At 45.8% G+C, this 11,974-nt stretch overlaps 1 protein-coding gene across 5 annotated transcripts in view; it reads left to right on the forward strand.

Annotated features, from left to right (window-relative positions):
• The window catches only part of LOC142032143 (putative E3 ubiquitin-protein ligase HERC3), a 50,117-nt gene extending 38,959 nt beyond the window's left edge, over nucleotides 1-11,158 (forward strand). For 4 of the 5 annotated variants that reach the window (XM_075030376.1, XM_075030384.1, XM_075030393.1 and 1 more), the window contains 5 exons: nucleotides 1,130-1,196; nucleotides 3,004-3,086; nucleotides 6,376-6,559; nucleotides 7,321-7,423; nucleotides 9,480-11,158. In XM_075030376.1, the coding sequence (XP_074886477.1) occupies nucleotides 1,130-1,196; nucleotides 3,004-3,086; nucleotides 6,376-6,559; nucleotides 7,321-7,423; nucleotides 9,480-9,688 (646 nt within the window). In that variant the 3' untranslated portion in view covers nucleotides 9,689-11,158. The remainder of the gene's footprint in view (nucleotides 1-1,129; nucleotides 1,197-3,003; nucleotides 3,087-6,375; nucleotides 6,560-7,320; nucleotides 7,424-9,479) is intronic. The other variant, XM_075030403.1, reaches the window with a different exon arrangement.
• Nucleotides 11,159-11,974: the final 816 nt, after the last annotated feature.

Below are 11,974 nucleotides of genomic sequence, written 5' to 3' on the forward strand. Positions count from 1 at the left end.
GAAGGGAGACCATCCAACTGAGAACAAGACATGCCAAACTGGGTAAAACCTGTTCAATAAAACACCTCCTGATCCTTTTGAGTGATTCATTAATTTGGGGGGCTGTGATCCTAGCAAAGTACATAAGCCAGTGGTGAATTTTATGTAAGACTTCTCCTCTCCCACAGACTACCAGATCCATCTGCTTAGCCCCTAATCTCTGTACCCACCTTCTCAGTGCCCATAAACTGGATATCAACACAGCCAAAAGATACCTACCATACTCCTTTGAAAACAGGGGTGGGGGCCTGTCCCTCCACTCTGTGATTGCAAGCATGAGCCCAGGTCCTAGCCTCAGCCTTTCCCCTGAAGCCAGGCTTGCGTTAGCAAGCAGATCTGCTGCATGTCTCATGATGTAGCCCAGGATGGGAACTGTGTGTAGGATGTGAACTGTCCCATCCCTGAACCAGCGTAACTCTGACCTGCTCCCATGCCAGAAAGAAGGAAGTTGAATGGAGTGAAGGAACGACTTTTTCTAAATGGCATATTGAATAATTTCTGCCTAACTGCATGGGGATATTGGTTCCTTCTGACACTGAGAGGTTATGATTCCACTGTCTGACTGTTGTCTTCTCTTTTTTCTTGTGAGTTGCTGTCTGATTTATCTGCACAAAGCAACAGCTGTATTTAAGAATAATGAGGTAAATTGCCAGGAGGACAGCAGCAGGATTTTGAGGAATAGGAGAAGAGTATTTTCTACATGATGGGGATACAGATATAATCAAGGACCCTCTCTTCCTCCAATTCCTCAGACCTTTGTGTGGTCTGTGGTGGCATAAATATCTAGCAGTCCTTAAGAACTAGAAATGTAATTCTATTCTAAGGCCAGGATCATTAAGGGGCACTATAGGGCATGGACTATAATGTGTGGACTGGCATTTATCCTGCTTCTACCAAAGCATCTCTTTATTTGAGGTGTATTTCTTTCTTACCCCTTCAGGCGACTTAGAGATTCTCTCTCTTCAAATCCTATTACCCAGATGTATGATGCTGTTTAATTCTGCTGAATTTCTTTTCCCCTTTAGATGTATGGGTTTTTGAATCTCTGATTTTTTTTTTTTTCTCATTTCTTTCCCTATCTGTTATGTAGGAGTCTTCAGCAACTTTTAGATTACCCTGGCGAAGATGTAGAGGAGACATTCTGCTTGAATTTTACAGTAAGTCACATGTAACATACCAACTCTGTGATTGTTATGGTACAGTTGAAGCCCATCTACTTATTCATATGTATTAACGGTTTATTCCAAACTATGCCTGTAGCACATACCCCATGTTAAAGCTAAATGTTGATGTTAAAATGTTAAAATTCTTTGCTGTCAACTCCTTTGTTCTTTTGTATGTGGTCTTGATAACTGATAAGTAGATTAAGCAGAGTGGTTTTCAAAATAGCCTTCTTGTTGCTGTGGCGTGTGACTTAAATGCCAGTGGGCAACTTCTCACACTAGACAGTGAGAAGTAGATTCCTAATTCCTTGAATATGGAAGTTAGGTTTTGACATCACTAGGTCAATTCTTGAAATGCTAACATAATTCAGAATTTTCCTTGCTGTCATAATATTAATACTTCTTGACTTAAAAATTTATAGCGAGTGTACTTGGTCAGACTTTCTTAGAAACAAAATGCTGGAGGCTATTGGTAGGAAACGCTGAGGTAGTCAGCTCTCCTGTGCTACTATGGCAGTAAAAGAATTTTTTTCTAGCTAGTAATCTAGATGCAGCAGTTTCTGTTACACAGCGGAGATTCCCTGAAATTAAGAGTTCGATCTTGATGTACATTGGAATATCAGGTACATCTCTCAACTTGTGCAAATGTTTAGAACTTCACAAAGAGATACGTCATCATTGTTCTCCAAGCTATGTTTTCCTCTGACTGGGGCAGGGTAAGGGCTTCCATGTTTCAATGTCTTTCCTCTAAAGTCCTGATGCTCTAATAGGTTGTGAGCGATGCGTTCATCCTAAGCTTGATCTGGGTTCTTGACTCTCTGTCCAGGGCCTGCCTGGGGTAAAATCACAGTAGCAGGAAAGTCTGCTACACATTGTGAAGAAAATACTTGCTGAGCTAGGAGAGTGTTGTCCATTTCTTATTTCATAAATGAGAGCACATAAAGTCTCTTAGATCAAACTTACTTCTGGACTGAGTCAGACCTGGGTCTGACTGTGTCTCATGCAGGTCAGAGCTGCAATTCAGGATGAGGTAACGAAGCCATAATGATGATAATGCAGACTGTGTAAAAAAGAATACCTTTGAAGTAACACAAGAGATTTTTCTCCAAATTATCTTTTCACACAAAAAGGCATTCTTACTCTCTCTTTCTTGCACTATGTACTGGATAATATATAAAGACATACATATATATCTGCCAAAACTTTGAAATTAATAAATAATTGAAATCTCAAACCTTGAAATTAATAGCTCATCTTGCATGTCAAAATCTGAGCCTCTTTTGTGTATGGCAGCTTGAAAATTGGTGCTTTTGCATTTTTCCACATGACCAATTTTGTATGTACAGAATATATGTTTGTACTGGTGCCATCCTATGCCAGGCAAAGGCAGGATGCTGTCTGTGGTCTTGCCATCTTGGAGTGAGAGTGGATGAATTAACCTACTGAGCTTCTGTTATAAAAAAGGGAGTCCTTTTTATTGCCAGAGCATGTGGGCTTAGTTAAATATGGCTTTTTAGTTATCAATCTCTTGGTTTTTTTCACAGGAAATTTACCTAAAAGAATAACTTTTTTCTTTTCTGAGTTTGCATTTAGACTTAATAGCAGTCCTACAAATGTATATGATGGAAGGTGGTGAAGCATGCATGGCATTTGGAGCAGAGAAAAAATGTTCTGCATATACCCTTTTCTGTGGCCCACCCTTCACATGCCAGTCATCAACTGTGAAAGAGAACTTTATCTTTCTGCAGGCATATGGCCTGAAAGGTACTTCTGGTAAAATCAGTTTTCTGGTTTTGTATAGATCTGCAGGGAAAGCTATGGTGTGACAGAGCAGAAGAACCTGATTGAAGATGGAGATAAAATTGTGGTGCAGAAGGACAATAGGTAAGTGGGGCATATGTGGGGATGGACTCTTACTTGTGGTGAAGTCAGGTGCAATGCCACAGAAAATTTGGCTGAGGTGAAATGCGGGAGAGAATTAGAAGTCACTGTGAACAAATTCTAAGACCAGTTGTTCAAGTTACTGGGTGCCAGTGGCACTTGAATAAAAAGCAAGTTTTCATCATCTTTCCACCAATGTTTGGAAAATGTCCCATACCCTTTTGGATAGACATCTTCCCTATAAAAGGCCTTCATACAGACCCTTGGCAGTTTTCTCATGGTAAATAGAGATTGCAACGTGCTTTTGGCCCTTGAATGTTAATCAGCTTGATGGCTTAGAGAGGAACTGTACGTGACCAACAAAACTGAGGCTGGAAAACTTGTTTATACTATTAATGCTGGAGCCAGAAACACTTTCCCTTGAGTGTGCCTGATAGAAGACCAACATCCCTGATTAGAGCCATAAGGCCCTACTGTACATAGATTCCTTTCTGTTTGACTGAACACCTGAGAGTTACTACTAGCACAGCTACCATTGCCCCCCTTGTTTTTTTTTTCCAGTGGCTAAACTATTTTCTTCTCATAATCCTGTAATTGGATTTATACAAATGCCTTTATTGAGGCAGTGTTGAAATTCTTTCTCTGCTGGCAAAACAGTGTGATCCAGTGACTAGTCAGCAGCATGGTTAAGGGCTTGTGCTAGGATTGCTGAAGACCTTGCTGGCAAGCCTGGAGATGAAGTCATTTCCTATTAATCTGATTATTTAAAAGGGTTCTGATTGTGTCTAAAGCCATTGCTGTAACAAAAGCTTTGTATTACCTTCTTACCTACTTTACTACTGCCCCAAAGGGTGCAATTTTACAGCTAAATAGCTGCTTCCATGCAAAACCCATGTGGAGGTGGAGATGGAGCAGTGTAAGTCTGTCTCCCTGCAAAGGGAAGACTGGCTCAGGTAAATAGAGGAGAGTTTGATCTACGCTTGCAACAGTAAAGTAAAGGTGAAAATGCCAGGGATAGTATGTACCCTTTAGGTTTTCAGGCTGGACACGTACACTCAAGAGAAAAATGGCCATTTTTCTACTGTGTGCCATACTGGCCTAGGGGGAGGAACAAAGATTTTAGCTGAGCAAATATTTGGGAAGAGCACCCAGGTTAGCTCCTGCAACTGTTTATTAAAGTCAGGGTAGGCAACAAGAGAAGAAAATCCTTAAGGAGAAAGGCTAGTGTGTAGCTCCACCAGCTTAACACATTCCAAAATGCAATTGTTTCATCTTGACCAGGGTTTTGAACTCAAGCTAACCTCTAAATCCAAGTCTAGACATGGCTGTCAATTCATCCACCTTACAGTGCTTAATGACTTCCTCCACTCCTACATTTAGAGGCTAGGGACCAATTCCTGGCCTGAATAGTTTGCTGTGTGCATGTCTTTGGACACTGCCCTTCCTGCTTGAGGAAAGTTCACCAGGAACTGAAGAATGCACAGGATTGCTTTGACTGAAAAATGCCAAGTAGGAAATGCCAGCATTTTCCCTTTCTCCTTTGGAGTTCATATTGGGTGTCAAAACATAAAATGTTCTTGATAAAGGCTTTATCATGACCGTAACAGCCAGAGAAGTATTAAGCAACAGTTAAGTGCTTAATCAGCTTGGACTTCCCTAATGCTCAGGTGACTATCAGGAAAATGACAATAAAACAAATGTGCTGGAAAATAACTCCCCCTTCGTTATGTGATTTCTTATTCCAAGTTTTCATGTTTGTCAGTGTCCTTATTTTTCTTTTTTACTTTCCCACCCATCCCTTGCTGCTTTTACATAGCATATGGATTGAGAATTCCTCCACCGAAAGGTCAAAATATTTTTTTCAGTTGTGACCTCCTCAGCTAGAGATTGAGATACCGGATTCTGTGGTATTCCCTGATCTGCTTATCCTCTGAGTGCAGGTGTGAGCTGCTCTCAAATGTCAGGCAAAAACGACACCTCCACCCACAGAGAATAGTTTCATGTCCCAGTTTGCCACATTGGCTGGTGCATTATTGTCAGGTGTTCAAAAAAAAAAAAAAAAAGGTCAGAGGAAATATTTTAAGTCATTGCACAAATAAAATTCTAGTGTTGCACTCAGATCACGGTGCTTTGAGAGTAGGAAAGAGAGAGTAGAATACAGATGCTTAACCTCCTAACAAAATCCAGAGACAGGGTTTGGCCAGGGCCTGCCACAAGTTTCTTGCCAATGACTACAGAATATTGTTTTTATTTTAATGCTGTTCTTGGGAACCCTTGAAGAAAAACAGGGTTGTCATTCTGAGAGGAGTCATTCTCTTTGCCACATACTCCAAATGCGCAAGTCCTGTATTTAACCAGAGCGTGAAGGCTGAAGAGGAGGTTTCCATGCTTTCTAAGACTATTTTCTTGCTTTGTAGGGAGGGGTGTTTCTTGATTTCTTTTGGTGGCTTTCTCTTTGGGGCCAGGAGGGAGGGAATTGGCCATGTAGTTTCAGATCAAGACTTTTCAGAGCAGGATTTCCTCAGTCTGCCTCTAGGCTACAGTTTTGGCTTTGAAAGTGCTGAACCACTGGCAAGACTCATTGGGAACTGAGTCAGCAGGAGCTGCCTCTGAAAATTCACCTAACTAGGGCTCTGTGAGGCTCTTGGTTTTGGAAGTGGTAGTCTTCTGGGCACCATCTGTTCCCTCTCCCCAGCAGAGTGCTTGCTCACAGCAACCTGGCAGTCTGAGATCATCGCAGGTGGGCACAGAGCCCTGTGCTAAGTAACCCCCAGACAACTGTGGGCTGAGAAGAGCTGTAGGTTATTTCCTGGACTCCCTAAACGTAGGGTTGCAGGAGCTGGGCTGGGGGTGGGCATGTTCCTCTGGTGACTGAATCCTGATATTTGCTTAACACAATCTCTGTGCAGGCCACGGGTTCCACAGGGAAGAGGGCTCTGTACCTGACACCTCCCCAGTGCTTGGTGTCACTCTGGCTCCCTCCTGGCCCTGTGGGCAACTGAATGCAAGGCCACTGGGTGGGTTTACTGGTAGTATAGAGCCTGGGCTGCTGGAGGACCTCCCACACTGGCACTGCCAGGGAATAAGCAGACACGTGGTGGTACTTGCTGCCTAATACTTTGTTCATGTTGCAGTGACTCAGCTCAGTAAGAGGAGGGTAGCGGGTTGAACCTGTTGGAGGCTCATGTTTGCAAGACACTTTACAGGCAGAAACAAGAAAACTTAGCAGTGCTGCTGCTCAGGCATATGATTAAAAGTGCTTTCCTTTGCCTGCTCTCTCTTGATCCACTAGGGAAGAATTTGTTGAAGCCTACGTAAATTACATCTTCAACCTCTCCATCCATGAGTGGTACACGGCCTTTTCCACTGGCTTCCTGAAAGTGTGTGGTGGGAAAGTCCTGGAACTCTTCCAGCCCACAGAACTCAGGGCCATGATAGTTGGAAACAGTAACTACAACTGGGAGGAATTGGAGGAGGTAAAGCTTTCCTCTTACTGTATTTTTCTTCTTTTTTTCACAAGTACCAGGATTACATGAGGTGGGCACTATCTGGGGCATAAGATGTGATAACCTGCAGATGTCTTTTTTTATGCTTCTTGTTGCCCTTGCTATCATTCACATGAAAAGTTTCTTACTGGGCTGTTCTGCTACTGATAAACCTCAGGGAGGAAATTCAGGATGAGAAAGGACAGGGGAGAAGGACTTCTATCTGTTGATTTTAGGGATGAAACCTAAGACTGAAGGGAAGAGACAGTCAGGACTTTACCTGCAGTAAAACTCACTCCACTGCACAAAGGCAAAAAGTACACAGCCAAGGGTTCAAAGGGGAGACTGGACACAGAGTAAGAGTTGTATCCTCTCAAAATGCATAGATCAGCAAGTTACTTGCTCTGTCTTAGCCTCAGCAGTAAAAATGGCTTTGCAACGCAGAACACATGTTCCTGTTCGTGAGTCCAGCCTGTGAACAGGTACTCGAGGATTCCTCATGACACATGTAGTTAGCTGAATAGCTAGAAGCCTAAGGCCTGCCTTCCACATATTGCTAGGAAAACCCTTTGCTGGGTCTTTGAGCCTTGCTGTTGCCCATGACCCATCCTGTGCTTCATTTTGTAACTGTTAGTTTTGTAACTGTCAGACATTGATCTGATGTCAGATACCAGAAGAGATCAGGTCTGGGTTCTGGTTAGTCTTTGCTTTCTAGTGCCAGATGAAATGATGTGACTTTTGGTTTTTAATAGAGTGCTATCTATAAGGGAGACTACACGGCAACACACCCAACTGTGAGAATGTTTTGGGAAACCTTTCATGCATTTCCCTTGGAAAAGAAGAAGAAATTTCTTTGTAAGTATCTTGCAGTGGTGCAGAGTGTCTCCTGAAATTAAAGACTTGGGAGTGTCTGCAGAGCTCCAGGGTTATGGCGTGTTGCATTAAGTGCTAGAAGATATCCAGCATGAATGGCTATCTCCTGAGTTATCTGTTAGTCAGATAATCTGTTTTCTCCCTCTCTTGTTTTTTTTCTTTTGCGTTCATTTTTACCCTCAAAATCACTGGGTGATATCTGCAGTGCAAGATTCAGCGCAGCCTCTCACAAGGGAGTACAGTATCCATCCATTTGCATTGCCAGGTGGTGAATTCATAGCAGCCCCCAGTGCCCCTACTTGATCTGGTTCATTATACTGCAAGCTGAGCTTTCAGGCATTGCACCTCTTTTTAGGGGCAATGGGGCAGTTGTAGGGCGACAGCTGAGTGGAGAAGCTAGTGTATAATGTGGCAGGAAAAGGAGACCACGTACTGGTGTGCCTGGGTAGCAGATGCCTCCCCTCCTGATGGTGGTCTCCTTGTATTAGTATGGTGGGTGGTGTGCTGAGAAGGGGAGGAAATCCCCTGCAGAAGTGGCCTTGGGAAGTGTGTGTGTGTGTGTTGCTTCAAGCTGCTGTGTGTGGGTCACTTTATTTGAGGACAAAAGGGGAGACAAGGAGAAATACATGGTTTTAAGGGTGGGTGGTTCTGAGTGTGTTGCTACAGCCAGTAACTTTTGCTCCCTTGGGAGTCCTGGTGGACACCAAGTTGACCATGAGCCAACAATGTGCTCCTGCTGCAAAGAAGGTGAATGGTACCCTGGGCTGTATTAGGAGTGTTGCTGGCAGGTTGAAGGGAGGGTCATCCTTCCTCTCTACTCAGCACTGATGAGGCCACACCTGGACTGCTGGGACCAGTTCTGGGCTCACCAGTGTACAAGAAAGACATGGACATACTGGAGAGACTCCAGTGAAGGGCTGCTAAGATGACTGGGGAACTGGAACATCCTTCCTATGAGGAAAGGCTGCAAAAGCTGGGACTGTTCAGCCTGGAGAAGGGAAGGCTCTCAGGTGACTTCATCAATGAGTACATATACTTGAAGGGAGGGTGCAAAGGGGACAGAGCCAGGCTCTTCTCAGTGGTGCCCAGTGACAGGACCAGAGGCAGTGGGCACAACCTGAAACACAGGAGGTTCCTTATGAACATCAGGAAACGCTTTTTCCCTGTAAGGGTGACAGAGCACTGGCACAGGTTGCCCAGGGAGGTCATGGAGTCTCCATCCTTGGAGATACTTAAAAGCTGGACACAGTCTGGGGCAGCCTGCTCTAGGTGGCCCTGCTTGAGCAGGGGAGTTGGCCCAGAGGACCTCCAGAGGTCCCTTCAGCCTCAGCCACTCTGTGATTCTGTGACTGCTGGACAGATAAAGGCCAGTGTTTTTATGTGAGTTTTTTTCCCCCAAAGAAGTGAGTAGTCAGCTGGTTGTCCTCCATGTTTGAGTTGGAAAAATGGCTCAGCCAAAACTTGCACACTGAAGTTATCAGCTGTGTAGAGAGGGTCCCGGGAGTCCTGGTTCACAGCAGAGGCTTTTGTGGGTAGTTCCTCACTCCCCAAACCACCACGGCAGGGACAGTGCACAAGGGTCACACTTGGGCAGCATGAGTATGGTGGGGAGCAGCAAGGAGGAACCAACCCTGGTCCCAGCATCGAGGTGCTATGCCTGGGAGGGGTGGCAGCAGGGAGGGTGGCTGGGCCCCCTCTGCCTCTCCCAAGGGGTGTGCCTCTGCCATGGGCATCAGGCAGCCCTGGCTTTGCTCCTTTTTATCCTGCCCTGGCATAAGAGGGAGCTTTTAAGGGAAGGGGGTGCTGCGGGCCACTTTATTCACTCATCTGCCCACCCAGCAATGGCTTTGCTTCTTGCCTCTGCTCTCCTGCACCTCCTCTGCAAGGGCAGCCGTGCCCTGCCTGGAGTTCAGTCAGCATTTTGGCCCCTCCAGGCAGGGTCCCGCCATGCGGGTGGAGATGGAGTTTGCCTTCAGGTGCAGCCTGCAGCGCGAGGTCACCTGCCCTAACTGTCCAACCTTCTCTCTGATTCTCCTAGTGTTTCTGACGGGCAGTGACCGCATTCCCATCTATGGCATGTCCAGCCTGCGCATCGTCATCCAGTCCACCGCCAGTGGGGAGCAGTACCTACCCGTGGCGCATACCTGCTACAATCTCCTGGACCTGCCCAAGTACAGCAGCAAGGAGATCCTCAGCGCCCGGCTGGTGCAGGCCATCGATCACTACGAGGGCTTTAGCTTAGCTTAACCAGTGTGGGAGAGGCACAGACGTTTGGGTATGCAGGAGGAGAATGATGGGCTTGGCTTTATTTTTGTAAGGGAACGGATCAGAACATTTTAGGGGGAAATATAATTAATAATAAATTGAGATGATGCAGTCTCAGCCTGATGCTGCCAGCATTTTGAGGGGCTTCACACACACACACACACACACACCCCTCTTCTTTTAATCCTGTTTAAATATTTTTATGTTCCTTGCACTTAGGCTATGGTGGAAATCGAGGATGAAATAGTGATCTCCTTTTTGAAAAGCTGTGATTTCTCCCCACCCTTTTTTCCCCCTCCCTTTTTAAATGCAAGCTGGTTCTTGCTTGCTTTGAATGGAAATACCCCGTTCGCCCTTTGGTCCTTGGCGGATGGTACTGGGCTGGGACGTCATTTGTGACACCCAGGGCGGTGTATTAGTGATGCTCTGTCTTTTTGCACCAGGATGTCTCATGGAGAATATGATGGTTTGGGTGGGTCTTGAATTTTGTTTCCAAGCAATGTCTTCTTAAAGAAGCCTCAGACTCCTCTGGAGTGGGGTTTGTGTTCAGGCTTGTGGAAGGACAGACCCTAACTATAACAACGGGTTTCTCAGATTGCCTCTCTCTTCTGTTGTATTTCTAGCTAACTTGGCAAGTCTGCAAGTTAGACAGGTGGGCTTTGCCGAGCCCTGTTTTTCCATCCGAACAGACCTGTTATTCCAATACAAGGTGAGGTGGCTGCTTTTACCGCTGCCGCCTTTCTCCAGAGAAATCCCACGTGTGTGAATGTATGCATGCGTGCCTGGGAGCGTGCAGGGGTATGAGTGTATGAGGTGTGTACAAGCTCTCCGGTCTCATCAGGTCAGAGAAAAGAAGTAAGCATGAGATCCATATTTGAGTGATAACCCTCAAAGATTGGAGATTGGTTTTATTTTTGCAGTTAGAGTTACTTTATTTTGCGGTTTGAGAGGAGCCCTTTCACTTGCCAGCTGTTTTGCTGGGGGCCCTAAAGGCTAATCTGTATGAATTAGACTAGAAATGTACATTAGGACTTAAGTAGGCAAAATCATTACCTAAATCTATCCTGTAAAATTGGAGAGCCTTTATCCTCTTCCCCCTAGTCTCACCCACCCCCCATTAAATGAAGTTTGACTGATTTCCTCCCCCCCTCCATTTTTCAGGTCTTGATGTAAATCTCATTTTAAGCCTAGGGTGGTTTTGACATTGACTTGTTATTAGGACACAGTATTTATGCACCATGTTCAATATACAGTATTGAACTTTGCACCTGGTAACAAAAAGTTTTAGGCTTCTGGGTTTTTTTTTAAGACAAGCTGTGGGCTACACTGAGTGCCCTCCAGCCTCTTTCTAATGCAGCATTGAAGACAAATATACAATTATATCAAATGTTTATTTTCGATGTGTGTGTACATAGTACAGTATTATGCAATAAATTTGATGTTTAATTCTGACTAAGTGGCTGCCTTTGTGTCAGGAGGCAAAGGAGGGGCTGCTCCAGCCACTGGCTCTGCCTCTCTGGCTGGTTTCACTATGCCTCTGAGCATTTGGAAGAAGGGTGCTGCCTGCCTCTGCCTCAGCCCTGCTGCTGGCGAGCACCCCAGCCCCTTGCCGCTCGCGTCCGTCAAACGCTGCCCTTGCCCTTCCTTACCCAGATTTGGCCCGGTGTGCTGGTTGCTAAATGAGAGCGAAGCAGGACGCAGCCCCAGCCACGGGGGACTTGCTGTCTCCACGGACGGAGCTGGAGGAGTTTTATCTGCCCATCCTGGCTCAGCCAAAGTCAGGCCAGTCCTCTGTGGAAGAGCTGGGAACTGAGACCAGACCCGAGTCTGTCCATCCCTCTCCCTTCACCCCCGCATCCCTGGTGTTTCTCCTCCTTTCCTCTCACCTTGTCCGCAGCACAGTGTGCAGCGGTGCCTTTCCTCACGGCACTGAAGGCCACCAAGGCTTCTCCAGCCCATGGCCTCGCCTGCCCAGCCCCACAGATGTGGGCAGGACCTCGGGACAATGTCCCCACGTCCCCCATGTTCCATCAGACTAGCCTCAGAGCCATTTCTTCATTAATTAATGGCAAGTAATTAATTAACAAGGGGTCTGTGTGTGCAGGAGCCGTGGCAGCAATACCAGAGGAACTGCAACACCAGACACTTGGCAGAGGGAGGGTGAGTGTCTGTGTGTATCTGGGGGGTGTGTGGTGCATGCCTGCTTGCAGCCAGGGTGCAGTTTGGTGGCTGAGATGCTCCCTCGGGTGCCAGGGCCCATCGCCCTCT

Source organism: Buteo buteo, chromosome 1 (assembly GCF_964188355.1).
Source record: "Buteo buteo chromosome 1, bButBut1.hap1.1, whole genome shotgun sequence".
NCBI lineage: Eukaryota > Metazoa > Chordata > Aves > Accipitriformes > Accipitridae > Buteo > Buteo buteo.